The 16,799-nt window shown below is 49.1% G+C and overlaps 1 protein-coding gene across 1 annotated transcript in view; it reads right to left on the reverse strand.

The window, feature by feature from the left end:
- Positions 1-288: 288 nt before the first annotated feature.
- Positions 289-16,799, reverse strand: part of rab36 (RAB36, member RAS oncogene family) — a 78,940-nt gene continuing 62,429 nt past the window's right edge. Inside the window, exons 10-11 of the mRNA XM_038793272.1 lie at positions 5,839-5,958; positions 289-2,725 (exon numbers count right to left, since the gene is read on the reverse strand). Coding sequence (XP_038649200.1) covers positions 2,661-2,725; positions 5,839-5,958 — 185 coding nt within the window. The 3' untranslated portion in view covers positions 289-2,660. The remainder of the gene's footprint in view (positions 2,726-5,838; positions 5,959-16,799) is intronic.

Genomic DNA, 16,799 nt, shown 5'->3' on the forward strand with positions numbered 1-16,799 from the left:
AGCTCGCGGCAGTTCCCACTCACAAGCACAATTGGAAATCTTTCTGGAGAATCGCGCCTATTATATATTTTTTTTCATAAAAATAGAGCTGCATTGCTAACGTACTTGTTTAAAGCTACCAATTTAATACGATTGGCGGCTATTAGCATTTGACATTGAAGCCATTCCTTTATTTCTGCTGCATTTCAGTAAATTCAGAATTTAAATGATAAAATCATGGCCACTCTCTGTAATCCTGTACTGTTCAAACATAAAACATGAAATGAAAGAAACTGGTATGAACAGGAATTTCATCTTTGAAGGCTACAAGACAAAATACTTTATTACACAAAGTAGGCAGCATCATACAAACGTTAAATGACATTCCACAGTAGTTTGACATCTTTCACACTTAGGCCACATTTTCATAGCATCTATGAATGATTAATTGTTTTCAGCATTTTCACACATTCCTAAGTAACTTAAACATCTTTAATCCAATTTGCTCTTCTTCTTGCCGAAGAGCATCAATCCTCAATGGGTTGTGACAACAGTGCCACTCATTTCTTTGGGGCAGATCAGCCAAGTTGCCACTTAATTTATATTTGTGCTTAGGGTGCAAGCATCGCAAGAATGAATAAAAATGAATAAACCTTGGGCATAAATAGAACCGAACATGGACAGATTTCTTTTAACTGTGATTGAGGTTGTTACAACTCAAAAGTGAATTTGGTTTACTTGGCATGTCGGCTTCAACTCAGGAAAACGCTCATTACTCCCTTGCTGTCCCATAAAACATTGCTGAAAATAATAATAATCACTTATTGTCACAAATAGGCTTCAATGAAGTTACTGTGAAAAGCCCCTAGTTGCCACATTCCGCCACCTGTTCGTGGAGGCTGGTACGGGAATTGAACCCGCACTGCTGCCTTGTTCTGCATTACAAGCCAGCTGTTTAGCTCAGTGTGCTAAATTTTCAGGCATGATAAACTGTTAATCCTGAGGCTACAATGACAAGGAGAAATCTTCCTAATATCTTGGAATCACAGGCACTTCAACAATGGAGGAGGCCATTTGGTCCCTTATGTTAGGTCCACGTCACGACTAACTACTCAGAAATAATTTATCTGTCCTGTACACCATGTAGGTCTAAAATACAAGAAAGTGGGCAGAGACAACCCATTTTCCTTTACTGAAAATCTGTTAGCTTTGAATTTAGGAACAATCACATCAGAGATGAATGACAGAAGACAAGTCCAGGGACATTGATTGCTTGGGGAGAGTGTATTGGATGATTAACTGGGAGACCAGAGTTAAAATCTAGTCTCAAACCTTTTGGGGGGGGTGGTTTGGCAGCTTCAGTGACACCATCTAGAGTAGGGAGTCAGGAGTGGTGGGTGGTGCTGGGTGCTGGGGTGGGAAAGGGATGGGAAAGCAAGAGGCTGGAAAGAAGAGCCGAAGAGAACCAAACCAGTTTTGTTGTCCAATTTGCCTGATTAAAAAGCATAACATTATGTGCGTGGGATGACCAACATAGCAATATTTTGGAGGCAACTATATGAGATTAAATTCATGCCTCAGGTTTATTGTTCGTCAGGGATTCTATGCTTCTATGATACATTTTCAACATTTTTTTACTGCCTATTTATCGCAAATGGACAAAAGCATTCCATGCTTCTATCAAAGTAATTATCAATTCAGCAACTGGGCATAAGAACAATGTAAAGCTACCTCCACCCCACAGTAACTTCAGATTTCCCCCTCTCTCCTTCCTAATGAAGAAGTTCCTGGGTTTCACTTAGCAAGGGACAAGGCCACGATTCATCATTGAGGAGAAAAAGACATAAACCTTGAGCCAGAGCATTGACCTCTAACACGCCGCAATCTTTTGGTGATTCCAAACTCCAAGCATACTTACACAGAGAACAAGAAATTCACAAAATAATCATCCCGTTTGATGAATAAGAGAAACTCCATGCCAGCACTGGGCACTTAAAATTAGGGTTGTTTGATAATTCTAGTCCCAGTAAGAGGATCTCACCTCAGGTTGTCAATGTTCACTTGTCTTCACACCAAAAAAACATTAATGATCCCTCCCCATCGTCAGGGCTCCATATTTGCACCTTGATGGTTGATATAGTCTTGTTAATGATGAAAAACAGTATGCTCATATTTTATAAAGATTACACACAATTATCTCAAGGACCTTCAGCTATTCAGCAAACCCATTGCTGTTTCACAAGTTGGCAATTAAAAAAAAGGTATTTGTTATCGACATTAGGTCACATTGAAGTGACCTTTGACATAAGTGCTATTAGAAACTAAACAATTCTTAATCCAAATTAATAAATAACTGATTTTCAGTTCCATTTGTCTCAAATAGTTTTGCCTTATATATATTTATTAAATTGATATATTTCTTCCTATGCCCTCAGAAGATATCAATAACCTTTCTAAAAGGCTCACTTCAGCCCACAACTCAATTTCTGTTGAGAGTCTTAAGTGTTCTGTAGCTTCTAGCCATCCTGGATGGTTCTATTTATATAAATCACAGGCAATATTTGTCCAGAATTATCGGACCTCAACCTGACACGGGACTGCAATCAATGCATTGTTTAAATCCACAACCACGGAATCAAATGGAGGATTAGTCATTGTTATAAAAGTCTGGAAATTGGATTTCAACAGCAGCTAGTGTTGGAATTGGTCCCGTTTCCTGAGGACTCAGCTGTAGTTTTATCCATTCCTGTGTTTTTGGAAGAAAGAAAAACATTTGTAACTTTACAAGAGACATTATTTTCTCGTTATTGCAAACTTAGCAGTCATTGTATTCTGTACCGTCTTTAGATCCACCCCCCCCACTCTAACACATTTATTGCTGGGTTGACCCGCTTAACCACCCCCGTGAACTGTGCTCTTGCCGCCGAAGAGGGGATTTGCTTCTTCATAAGTTTCTTTCCACATGCCCATACCCCCTTTCTACATTCAGTGGTTTTCAAAGAAGAAATGAGCTCAGACTGCAGTTAATACCTCATCAACAGTGGATGCTGCAAACCCCGATCCTACCATTCCATGGCAGTGTCTGCCACTACGACACAAGCATTGATGAACTCTGGTAAATCATAATGCCTACAGATTTGCTGAACTTAATTACCTAACTTAATTTACCATAAGTAAAATTAAAAATCCAACAGAAACCTTCACTCGAACAATTTGATAAGTCTCGTCAATCCACAGTAAAGGGAAATCATTTCAGACTGGCCTACATGTGACTCTTAAATACCCCCTCAAGGGCAATCAGTGATGAGCAATAAATGCTGGCCCAGCTGGCGATGCCCACATCCCATAAAATAATAAAAACTGAGGTGGCCACTTAATGGCCTTTTCCCATCCAACCTCAGATTTTATGCTGGCGGGCACCTGATGACTGAGGGTGGGAAACAGAAAAGGTTCTCACCTTAATCCTGGGGTTCGGGGGGGGGGGGGGGGGGGTGTGTGTGTGGATGCCTCCAACAGAAGGTCCCTTCACACTAGGGATGCTCTTTTCTCATGGACCGGAGACCACTGGCCCTCCCATCCTCCCAGCCTACTCCCCACCCCCCAACCTCCACAGTGAGATCACCCCACCCCGTGACCCCAGGGTATCCTCTGCACGCCTCTCCTTGAGATGTCTGGTACTCACCATCACGGAGGTCCCTGGGTCTTAGTCTAAGGCACGGTAGTGCAGTATCTCTTCCAGCTACTTCAGCACTCTGCCTGGATGAGCTAGAGATGGGCCGACAACTCTCCAAGGCGGGACTTCCTTCCAAGTGCAGAAGGGGGGGAAGTAGGCTGGGAGGATGGGAGGGCCAGTGGTCTCCGGTCCATGAGAAAAGAGCCTTCTGTCAATCAATGCTCATTAGAGCGTGAAATGGTGTGGCCTGTCGGAGTCAGGGGGATGCGACCCCTGCTGGCTTTCCGGGTGACAGGTGTGAAAAAATGATACAATCTGAAGGTCCTGGCATTTTGTGTAAATGCTGAATGGGATTTTATTCTTCAGTTTGAAAGACAGAGGAGGGGGTGGCGCAGTGGTATTGTCACTGGATTCGTAATCCAGAGACTCAGGGTAATGCCCTGGGGACTGGGTTTGAATCCCATATTGGCAGATGGTGGAATTTGAATTCAATAAAATCTGGAATTAAAAGTCTAATAATGACCATAAACCCATTGCCAGATTGTTGTAAAAATCCATTTGCAGGAAATCTGGCTAAATGTGACATGCAAGCCACTCAGTTCAAGGGCAATTAGAGATGGGCAGGTGCTTGCCAGCAACGCGCAAATCCCATGAAAGAAAAAACAAGAAACAGTGCCCAAGTCCATTCAAGACCGACCATAGAATCATAAGAATCATAGAATCCCTACAGTGCAGAAGGAGACCATTCAGCCCATCGAGTCTGCACTGGCCCTTGCTCCAATAGAGCACCCTAACGAGGCCCAATCACGCAGTCCTCGCCCCGTAACCCCACATAACTATTGGGCAATTTAGCATGGCCAATTCACCTAACCTGCATATCTTTGGTCTGTGGGAGAAAACCGGAGCACCCAGAGGAAACCTACGCTGACACGGGGAGAACATGCAAACACCACACAGACAGTGACCTATTTAATGACCACCTCCCCCAGCCACTGTCACTTTATCTCCACCAAATATCATTAATTACCTGTTAAAGACAGCAGCAAAGAAGCTAATCAAAGTCCATGTTTTTGGACTCATTTGAAACAAGCCCTACGGCTGACTCCCTCCCATTTTAAAATGGATTCCTTTTGAAAATGGATTGCCTGAAAATTGGGCATGTATATTGTTTCAAGAGAGACTCCACCCTCAAATTACTGGCTGTGAAGTATGTTGATTATCACAAAGTGAATGTATTTTGTATCTTATAATTTAAGATAAAAAATGAGCAATTATTAGCATTCTTCCTTTCTGAAATGAAACCATTGCAAGCTATAAAATTCCACTCTTCTTCCTTATATTGTTTTCATTTATATATATTGATTTCACTAGCTGGTCAGGGTGCCTCAGTAAGGCCTTCACATATTGCATGGGGGTAGGGATTATATATTTACTCCAAACTGCTACAAAGTCTTGACTAAAAGCTCAATCCAGAACAAAACTCAAATGAAAGGTTTTAAACTGTTAGAGACAGGCTATTATTGACTATGGAAAGATATTTTATGAATTCTTATAACTAAGCATCTTGAAGGCCACAGTCAGAATGATAATGGATTTTGGAATGACACCAGTGATATTTGTCCTGAGTGCATTGCTAGAATGATGTTTTCGGATGTATTCCCTGGATTCAACGATAATAAATTCAGAAACTGTTACGCTGAAGAAACTATTATACCTGCTTTAAACTGGCTGGCTATTTTAACAGTAGAATTTCATATCATCACGTCTGCCATTTGTCTTCCCATTCCTGCTCGTCACCGAGATCAAGAATTAATTTGTTTCCCCCTCGTTCATTGGATGAGAGTGCCGCTGATAAGTTCAATATTTATTTCCTACCCCGATTGTCCTTGAGAAGGAGGTGAGCCAATTTTCTGAACTGCTGGAATTCATGTTTTCCAGCGGAAATAAGGGCGGGTGGTGGGATTGGTTGGGAGGAGGGAATTTGGAACTTGGGCCTGTGTGTAGTGCCCAAAATTAAGAGTAGAGAGTTCCGTTTCAAGTGAGGCAGTGACAGAAGAGAATCCTCAACTGAGAGCTATTTGACTTCCTCACTAATGGTCAAAACTTTCAATTAAGAACTTTTAGGAGCACCACCATGAGAATGCATTCATTGTGCAAAATTCCACTTCATTGCAGTGAACACTTACGGATGGTGCTTCCCTCACCAATCCTCGCAGAACGAAAGTCTTTTTTTTCCAATTCTTTCAGTAAGGAAGCTTCAAATGTCAGGGCTGCCACTCTGAAGAAGAATTCCCTCACATTTTCACCTGTGGGCACAATGTACTGCAACATCAATTCCAACAAGATGTTCTCCCAATTTCACCGTAACCACTTCATGGATTAGTTTACGATTCTCGTATTTAATTGCCTTGCCTATTGATTTTGCTAGTCACAGTGGTTTGTAAAATTACAAGGCAATTCCTGGCATCCCAATATACCTCTAATATCACCAGCTGCAAATGCAATTAATCTATTGTATATTTACTAGTTAATGTCAAAATCATAGGCTAATTCCATTTGAAACATGATGAACTACTACCTGTACTACTAAATTCCCATCCGTTAACTCAGAAGCGAGATGGGGCCGACTGATTTCACTCTATTATTACTTGTTCTGACTAACCTGAGTGCTTTCGTCATCTGTATCCCTTTTTATGACAAGTCACTCCTGGGTCAGTATCTTATGTTCCCCCACTGGTTGGGAAGCAAAAGCTGCCAAAAACTACCAGCCCAATCAGAGCGTCGGCAGCTGAGCATCACCATCCCTAATAGTGGCCACTGCTGACAGTGAAACACCAGGGAAAGGGCTATAATGAGATCTAAAGCCAAGTTGCCCTGGCAGAAACTTAGTATCAGTGAGCAAGCTATTGCTGAGTAAGTGCCAAACCTGTTGGACTTTAACCTGGTGTTATAAGACTTCTTACAGTATTTAAGTTGTGCTGGAATAGCTTGGAAGCTATTTCTGGAACACAAGTCTTCCATAATACAGCCACATTGTTGTCAGGGCCCATAGCCTTTGTTGCATCCAGTGCCTTCAGCTGTTTCTTGCTATCACATGGATACATTGAGTTGTCAAAGACTGACTTCTATGATGCAGGGCACCTCAGGAGGAGACAGACATGGATCAGCCACTCCGCACATTTTTTTAGGAAAATGTTTAGATTGAGTTTTCATATTTTATGTCCAACAATTAATAAATTGCAAAACCGTGCAAAAACCAACACATATATGCACAAGTGAGAATCTTCACATCAGATGTGGCCGCGTGACCCCCCCCCCCCCCCCCCCCCCCCCCCCACTAACCGGCATACATATTTTACATTCCCCAATATGACCAAAACATGTATTTACAGACATTTATATACAATTTGGTTTGGGCCTTAGCTTGCCATTGCGGCTTCGTCCCTCCTGCTTGTCCCTTGCATTCTTGTTGCACTTCTTCGCTCTCCCCTTACTCTCCCCCTGCCCCCCTTTCCTTTTCCTCTCTGCCCCTTGACTCGCTAGTGTCTCCCCCACCTTACTCTACTGGTTGCTGGCTATGAATAAGTCTTTAAACAAGTTGGTGAACGGCTTCCACGTCCTATGGAAGCCTTCTTCCGACCCAGGGATGGTGAATCTTATTTTCTCCAGCCTGAGAAATTCTGCCAGATCAGACAGCCAGTCTGCAGCGTTGTTGGTGCTGCTGATTTCCAACTGAGCAGGAACCTCCAGCGGGCGATCAAGGATGGAAAGGCTAGGGCGTCGGCCCCCTCCCCATGAGCTCTGGCTGAGCTGATACCCCGAAGACTCTCACTCCCATAAGCCTGGGCATGGCCTCAAAGGATATCCAGTAACCGACAAGTCTGGGGCAAGCCCAGATCATGTGGGTGAGGTTGGCGGGCCTCCCTGGCACCGTTCGCCACCTCCTGGAAGAACCTGCTCATTTGCGTTCTTGTTACGTGCGCTCTGTGGACCACCTTTAGCTGCATTAGGCATAGCCCTGCACACGTGGAGGTGAAGCTTTCCCAAGCAGTGCTTCGATCCAGAGTCCTTTCCCTATTTTTATGCCTAGTTCCTCCTCCCATTTTGTCTTGCCCAGGGGTACCCTCCGCCAGGAGTCGCTCAGACATGTCTGCACAGTTCCCCTCCCTTAGGTTGTCCGCATCCAGCAGTTCGTCTACTCCACAGTTCTTCTAATCTGACTGAAAATGGTTGCAAATGCTTCAGCCTTATTTTGTTCACTGTTGTGCTGGGTTGCACCATCATAGAGGATAGGAATCTTGTGAAGCCTCCTCCTCGGGTTAGTTGTTTACTACCTTTCACGACTGGATGTGGAGGATTGCAGAGCTTTGTTCTGATTCCACAGGGTTATGAATCATAGAATTTACAGTTCAGAAGGAGGCATTTCGGCCCATCGAGTCTGCACCGGCCCTTACAAAGAGCACCCTACTGAAGCCCACGTATCCCCGTAACCCAGTACCCCCCACTTAACATGTTTTGGACACCAAGGGCAATTTAACATGGCCAATCTACCTAACCACACATCGTTGGACTGTGGGAGGAAACCGGAGCACCCGGAGGAAACCCACGCAGACACGGCGAGAAGGTGCAGACTTCAGAATGTGCAGAACACAGACAGTGACCCAAGCCGGGAATCGAACCTGGGACACTGCAGCTGTGAAGCAACACTGCCGGTGCGGAATAATAGAGTGCCCCCACGGCACAGGCCCGCCCGCAGATCAGTGGGCCCCGATCGTGGGCCAAGCCACCATGGGGGCACCTCCCGGGGCCAGATCCCCCTGCGCCCCCCCAAGAACCCCGGAGTCCACCCGCGCTGCCAGGTCCTGGTGGAGGTCTTGGGGGTGCAGCTGAAGGAGCTAGTTTGCTTGCTGTAAGCTGGGGCAGCCGTTAAAAATGAGGGATCATCCCGAGAGTCTAAGTTGCTGATGTGGTGGGCAAAACAGAGGACACATCACTAGCGATACTTTGTGAAACCCATGACTTAAACTTTTTTCCCCCCCCAAAGTGCTGCACTATAAGCCAGAGAAAGCCTCCACTGTCATTGGCAGCTTCAGTGCCATATTTGCCACCCAACATCAGCCTTTGCCATTATCAGGGAAAACCCGGGCCATTGAGTGAGATTTTCACAGTTCTTTAAAATTTTACTTTCACGGTTTTTTTAAAGTAGCGTGCGGACAGGACAGGGAAGTTCCCCACCCCATCTTCTGACAAATCCAATTTTTGACAACATGGAGAAGGAGGCAGGTGTGATTTACACAGGAAAGAAACCCGAATTCTGCAGGGCCATTTGAACATAGTGCTGAATTCAAAGTTTGGTGTTCCAAGGGCCTTAATCTGAAGTGTGAGAGTAACAAATTGATGGAGTAGATGTAGAAGGGTCATGATCTGAAGCTTTTCAAGACCCTGGTGTATTGGAGAATTGATTTCTTTGTGGTGGGCCGTATGGGGTTGTTGGGGACGGAGTATGCGGGAATTGTGATATCTGATCATGCGCCACATTGGCTGGAAGTGAGGATTAGCACGGGGAACGTGCAGAGGCCGGGGTGAAGGCTAGACTCGGGCTTGTCGGCGGATATGGGGCTCTCCGAAAAGGCGAGGTCGGCGATCGGGGAGTATGTGTAGATTAGAATGGGAAGGTGAGGCACTCTCAATTACGACGCGAAAGTTAGGTCAGTAATCAAAGGCTTTAATAAGCATTGAACAATGGCAGCATCCAAGAGAAGTGTGCTCGCAAAATGGAGTCTCATCTTAAATACTGTTTCCCAGGGGGCAAAGCCAGAGGCGGAGTCCCCCAGGGTTCCAAGCCTCTTAAAGGGGCAATGCCAAGCCTCTTAAAGGGGCATGGTATTCTGATCATCACATTCACCCCCTGTTTAAAAAAAAACACATAGTCCGTCGGGGATTAAGTGTTTTTAAATTATAAGTTCAGTCTTTGTGGTGGTCTGATAGTCCGTGTTGACTTTCGCCGCTCCGGTGGTGGCGCCGTGGATGCGGTCGGTTCCGATGGTGTTCTATCCGGGAGCACGGTTGACTGAAGCTTTGTCCGCCTTGGAGAGGGGGGTATCAGGAGTGATTAGGGTGGTCGGTGTCGGCTGGGGGGCAGGGGGCGCTATGGAGGGGGCGCTGTCGAAGTCGGAGTTCGGTGTAGGGCCGGGAGCGTCGGTAGAAGGGGGGGGGGGGGGGGGGTCGGTGGGAGGATCGGTGGGAGAGCCAGCGGGTGCCAGGTCTCGCAGGGATACTGTATCCTGCCTGCCGTCGGGGTGCTCGACGTAGGCGTATTGAGAGTTTGCGTGCAGCAGGTGGACCCTCTCGACTATTGGTTCCGTTTTATGCCTCCGGAGTAGGACTGGAGCCGGAGTCGTCAGCCAGGGTGGAAGCGAGACTCCAGAGGTGGACTTCCTGGGGAAGACAAACAAACGATTGTGAGGGGTCTCGTTCGTGGCCGTACAGAGGAGTGACCGAATGGAGTGCAGGGCATCGGGTAGGACCTCCTGCCAGCGGGCGATAGGGAGACTCCTTGACCGTAGGGCAAGGAGGACAGCCTTCCAGACTGTCGCGTTCTCCCTCTCCACTTGCCCGTTTCCCCGCGGGTTATAGCTCGTCGTCCTGCTCGAGGCGATGCCCTTGCTGAGCAGGTACCGACGCAGCTCATCGCTCATGAACGATGTACCCCGGTCGCTGTGAATATAAGCGGGGAAACCAAACAGAGCGAAGATGCTGCGCAGTGCCTTGATCACGGAGGCCGAGGTAGTATCGGGGCAGGGGACAGCAAAAGGGAAGCGGGAGAATTCATCGATGACGGTGAGGAAATAGATGTTGCGGTTGTTGGAAGGGAGAGGCCCTTTGAAGTCCTCGCTTAGTCGCTCAAAGGGCCCAGAGGCTTTTATCAGGCGGGCCTTGTCTGGTCGATAGAACTGCGGCTTGCATTCCGCACAGATCTGGCATGCGTTAGTCATGGTCTTGACCTCCCCTGTGGAGTAGGGAAGGTTGTGGGACTTGATGAAGTGGGCAAGCCGGGTGACCCCCGGGTGGCAGAGGTCATCGCGGATGGCTCTCAGGCGGTCCAATTGCGCGTTGGCACACGTCCCGCGAGACAGGGCATCTGGGGACTCGTTGAGCTTCCCCGGGCGATATTTAATATCGTACGTATAGGTGGAGAGCTCTATTCTCCACCTCAGAATCTTGTCGTTCTTTATTTTGCCCCGTTGTGCGTTATCGAACATAAAGGCAACCGACCATTGGTCGGTGATGAGGGTGAACCTCCTACCGGCTAGGTAGTGCCTCCAGTGTCGCACGGACTCCACTATGGCTTGTGCCTCCTTCTCGACTGCAGAGTGTCGAATTTCCGAGGCGTTGAGGGTTCGGGAGAAGAACGCTACTGGTCTGCCCGCTTGGTTGAGGGTAGCAGCCAGGGCGACGTCTGATCCATCGCTTTCTATTTGAAAGGGGATGGCTTCGTCCACCGCGTGCATGGCGGCCTTGATGATGCCGGCCTTGATACGGTTGAAAGCAGACTGGGCCTCATCCGTCAGGGGAAAAACTGTGGTCTTAATGAATGGCCGGGCTTTGTCCGCATATTTGGGGACCCACTGGGCGTGATAGGAGAAAAGCCCCAGGCACCGTTTGAGTGCCTTGAGGCTACGGGGGAGGGGGAGTTCCTTAAGGGGACGCATGCGGTCGGGGTCCGGGCCTAGGACCCCGTTCTCCACGACGTAGCCGAGGATGGCGAGCCGAGTTGTGTGGAACACGTATTTCTCTTTGTTGTACGTGAGGTTGAGGGCCCGGGCAATCTGGGGGAACTTCCTCAGGTTTGCATCGTGGTCCTGCTGGTCATGGCCGCAGATGGTGACGTTGTCCAAGTACGGGAAGGTCGCCCGTAAGCCGTACTGGTCCACCATTTGATCCTTCGCCCTCTGGAAAACGGAGACTCCGTTTGTAACACCAAAGGGTACCCTGAGGAAGTGAAACAGCCGACCGGCTGCTTCAAAAGCCGTGTAGGGGCGGTCCTCTGAGCGAATAGTGAGTTGGTGGTAGGCCGATTTGAGGTCAACCGTGGAGAATACCCGATACTGGGCAATTTGGGTCACCATTTCAGCTATGCGGGGAAGTGGGTACGCATCGAGTTGTGTGAAGCGGTTTATTGTCTGGCTATAATCCACAACCATGCGTTGCTTTTCCCCGGAGCGGACTACTAATACTTGGGCCCTCCAAGGGTTGTTGCTGGCCTCTATGACCCCCTCTATAGCCGCTGAACCTCCGACTTGATGAAAGTCAAGTCTTGGGTACTGTACCGGCGACTCTTGGTGGCGATGGGCTTACAGTCGGGAGTGAGGTTCGCGAAGAGGCGGGGTGGCGCAACTTTGAGTGTCGCCAGGCTGCAGACTGTGAGTGGGGGCAGGAGTCCGCCGAACTGCAGTGTCAGGCTCCGGTGGCTGCACTGAAAGTCGAGGCCGTGCAGCAGGGGGACGCAGAGTTGAGGAAAAATGTAAAGTTTAAAACGGGAGTATTTCGCGCCTTGAATTGCGAGGTCCACGACACAATACCCCGTGATTTGAACCAAATGGGACCCTGAGGCGAGGGCGATAGTTTGGGAGGCGGGATGGGTGCGCAGGGAGCAGCGCCTTACCGTGTCTGGGTGGATACAGCTCTCCGTGCTCCCGGAGTCGAACAGGCAGGGAGTGTCTTGGCCGTTGATTCGCACCCGCATCATCGAGTTTCGCAGGTGTTTCGGCCGTGATTGATCAAGCGTGATCGCTCCTGGGTGCGGGCTGTCAGAGTCGGACTCACAAAATGGCCGCCCGGAGTCACAAGATGACCGCCGCCAGCGGTCGCACGTGTCGGGTTTCGAAGATGGACGCCGCCAAGATGGCCGCTCCCATATCTCGCACGAGGTCAATGACGCGTCAGAAGTGGGCGTGTCTGGCCGCAGCGCAGCCGCATTGCGGGGTCTGTGAGGCCGGGAGCTTGATTTCTGGGCCTGGTGAGACTTTTGTTTGTGGCCTTTGGGCCCAGCCAGGCAGACTTTTGCGAAGTGCCCTTTCTTCCCGCAGTCGTTGCAGGTCGCGGATCGGGCCGGACAACGCTGGCGTGGGTGCTGGCCTTGCCCACAGAAATAGCATGGGGAGCCCCCGGAGTGAGTGGATCGACGCGTGGCACAGGCCAGTAGCGTGGCCGAGTCTGGAGGGGATCGAGAGGGATTCATAAGGTCCGCGGAGTATGTACGGAGGTTACGGTGGGCCGTTTCGAGAGAAAAGCCGAGCGTTACCGTGCCTTGGAGATCCTTCGCCCCGTCTTCTAGGAGCCGCTGCCGGATGTACGATGACCTGATGCCAGACACAAGGGCGTCGCGGATGTGTAAGTCCCTGTGTTCTTCAGCCGTCACTGCTTTGTGGTCGCAGTTCCTCGCGAGCGCAGTGAGTCTTTCCACGAACTCGTCCAGCGTTTCCCCAGAACGCTGGCTGCAGGTCGAGAGCAAATGCCTGGCATGTACCTCATTGGTAGTCTTTATGAAGCGTTTCTTCAATATTTCGATCGCCGCCTCATAGGTCGTAGTGGTTTCGATCATGACGGAGATTCGGTGGCTCACCCGGCCATGTAGGAAGTGCAGCTTGCGAGCGCTGTCGACATCAGACGGTGAGGAGTCCAGATAGTCCTCAAAACACCGGAGCCAATGTTTAAAAATTTCCGAGGCTTCAGGCGTCCTGCCGTCCAGGTTGAATTTCTCTGGTTTCAGACCGCTGTCCATCTTGATGTGAAATGCTTATTAAATTGAGGCACTCTCAATTACGACGCGAAAGTTAGGTCAGGAATCAAAGGCTTTAATAAGCATTGAACAATGGCAGCATCCAAGAGAAGTGTGCTTGCAAAATGGAGTCTCATCTTAAATACTGTTTCCCAGGGGGTGTAGCCAGAGGCGGAGTCCCCCAGGGTTCCAAGCCTCTTAAAGGGGCAAGTTATTCCGATCATCACAGAAGGTGACGGCGGCCACGTTCTGGAAGGCATTTAAGGCGTTGGTTCGAGGGGAGATCATCTCATTCAAGGCACATAGGGACAGGAGGAGGAGGGAGGAACATGAACGGTTGTTGGAGGAGATAGTCAAGGTGGACAGAAGATACACGGGGGCACCCACTAAAGTGTTGTTGGCGGAGAGAACGAGGATGCAGGGGGAGATTGATAGGTTGACGACGAGAAGGGCGGACGAGCAGCTACGGAGGGAGAGGGGGGAGCAATATGAATATGGGGAGAAGCCGAGCCACATAATGGTCCTCCAGCTGCGGAGGCAGGTTGCATCCAAGGAAATCTTAAAGGTGCGAACAGTGAAGGGGGAGGCGGTGTCAGAGTCGGGGAGGTTAAATTAGTTGTTTAGGGAGTACTATGAGAAGCTCCACAGGGCGGAGCTGGGTGGAGAGGAATGGGATATGGGACAGATTCTGGACAAACAGGAGTTTCCAAGGTTGGAGGAAGAGAGGAGGCAGGCATTGGGGGAGCCGCTGTAGCTGAGGGATGTGATTGACAGTATTAGGGGGATGAAGTCAGGCAAGGCTCCAGAGCTGGATGGATTTCCGGCAGAATGCCCAATAAGGCATTTGTGGCGGAGTTAGCACCACATTTGTTGGAGATGTTTCATGAGGTATCGGAGAAGGGGGAGCTGCCAGAGACACTGATGCAGACATCGATTATGCTAATCCAGAAGAAGGGGAAGGACCCATTGGAGTGTGGGTCGTATAGGCTCATTTCGCTGTTGAACACAGACATGAAAGTGCTGACTAAGTTGGTGGTGGGGAGGATTGAGGGATGTGTAACAAGGGTGGTTGCTGAGGATCAATCGAGCTTTGTAGCGGGCAGGCAGCTCTCCAGTAACATCAGGAGTCTGTGAAATGAGGTCATGACTCCATCAGTGGGGCAGGTGCCAGAGGTTATTGTCTCTATGAATGCAGAGAAGGCTTTTGATCGGGGGGAGTGGAGGTATTTATTTGAGATCTTGGATATGTTTGGCCCAATGTTTGTGGCGTGAGTGCGCTTGTTATATAGAGTGTAGCTCTGGTGGCAAGTGTATGTACAAATGGGATGAGTTCATGGAGTTTTGGACTGCATCGAGGTACGAGACAGGAGTGTCCGCTGCCGCTGTTGTTGTTCTCACTGGCGATTAAGTGGTTGGCGACAGCCCTAAGGGGGGATCTGTGGAGTGGCAGGAATTGCGAGGGGGAATAGGGAACACTGGGTGTTGTTGTACGCAGATGACTTGTTGTTGTTTGTGTCGGACCCGTTGGAGAGTATGGGTAGGATCATGGAATATTGGAGAGGTTTGGGGCCTTCTAGGGATATAAGTTAAATGTCGGGAAGAGCGAGGTGTTTCCCGTGAACGCAGCGGGGTTGAGGGCCAAATTGGGAATGTTGCCATTTAAGGTGGCTAGGAAAAAGTTCAGGTACTTGGAAATTCTGGTGACGATGGGAATGGGCTACGATGCACAGGCGGAATTTGACAATATTGGTGGAGATGGGGGGATTTTAAGAGATGGGATACACTGCACCTTACGCTGGCAGGGAAGGTGCAGGTTGTAAAATTGAATGTGCTGTCAAGGTTGTTGTTTGTTTTCCTGTCCCTCACGATTTTTCTCCCAAAGGCCTTCTTCCGGAAATTGGAGACAGTGATTCTGTAGTTTTTGTGGGCGGGGAAGGTACCAAAGACAAATAGGGCCCTGCTACACAGGCAGAGGCAAAAAGGGGGGTTGGCACTCCCGAACCTGCTGCATTATTATTGGGCAGCGAATGTGGAGAAGGTGAAGCGATGGTTGGGGGCGGAGTGGGTCAAGATGAAGGAGTCCTGTATGGGATCCAGTCTGAGGGCCCCGGTGACAGCTTCACTGCCACTAGCTCCAGGGAAGTATACGGGGAGCCCAGTTGTGCAGTCGTGGTCAGAGTGTTGATTCGGCTGCGGCGACACTTTACGTTGGAGGGATGTCGCGTTGACACCACTGTGTGGGAACCACAGGTTTAAAGCCCGGGAGATGGGTTGGATGTACGGGAAGTGGAGGGATGCTGCATTGGTGAGGTTGAGGGACTTGTATTTGGAAGGGCAGTTTGCAGGTCTGGATGAGTTGCAGGAGACGTTTGAATTGTCGAAAGGGAATTAATTTAAGTACATACAGGTGAGAGACTTTGAAAAAAAGAGTGGAGGATGTTTCCCAGGTTGCTGGGTACACATTATTGGAGCAACTGCTGCTCCCGAGCGAGGGTAGGATTGGGGACATATGTGGGTAGTTGGGGGAGCACGAGGCGTGCACGTGGTGAGGATCAAGACAAAATGGAAGGAGGAGATGGGGGGGGGGAAATAGGCTGAGGACTGTGGTGCGAGGTGATGCGTAGGGTGAATTCAACGTCCTCTTGCACGAGGATAAGCTTGATCCAATTTAAGGTGGTGCATAGGGTACATATGGCCCGGGTGAGGATGAGTGGGTTCTTTCAAGGTGTGGCCGATGAGTGCGAGAAGTGTGGGCGTGGACCGGCGAATCATGCGCACATGTTTTGGCGTTGCAAGAAGCTGGAGATTCTGGGAAAGGTGTTTGGGAGGTGTGGGCGAAGTGGGTCAAGATGGAGGAGGAGTCCTTATGGGATCCAGTCTGAGGGCCCTGGTGACAGCTTCACTGCCACTAGCTCCAGGGAAGGCCTGACCCAATGGTGGCGATCTTTGGTGTAATGCCGGAGCTGCTGGGGGGTCGGGGGGCTGATGTCGTGGCCCCTGCCTCTCTAATTGCCCAGAAAAGGATCTAGCTGAATTGGAGGTCGGTTGCGCGCCGTGGATGGCAGTCTGGCTGGGGGACCTGTATGACTTTCTTCGGTTGGAAAAGATCAAATTTGAGTTGAGGGGGTTGGTGGAGACTTCAAGACATGGTGAGGGTTGGTCATGACAATATTTGAGGAACTGTTCATCGCGGGGGATGGGGTGGTGGGAGGGTAGGGGATAAAAAGGGGGAAAATTGCACAAACTGTGAGGTTGAAAATGAAATGAAATGAAAATCGCTTATTGTCACAAGTAGACTTCAAATGAAGTTACTGTGAAAATCCCCTAGTCGCCACATTCCAGCGCCTGTTCAGGGAGGCTGGTACG

Source organism: Scyliorhinus canicula, chromosome 1, assembly GCF_902713615.1.
Source record: "Scyliorhinus canicula chromosome 1, sScyCan1.1, whole genome shotgun sequence".
Taxonomy (NCBI): domain Eukaryota; kingdom Metazoa; phylum Chordata; class Chondrichthyes; order Carcharhiniformes; family Scyliorhinidae; genus Scyliorhinus; species Scyliorhinus canicula.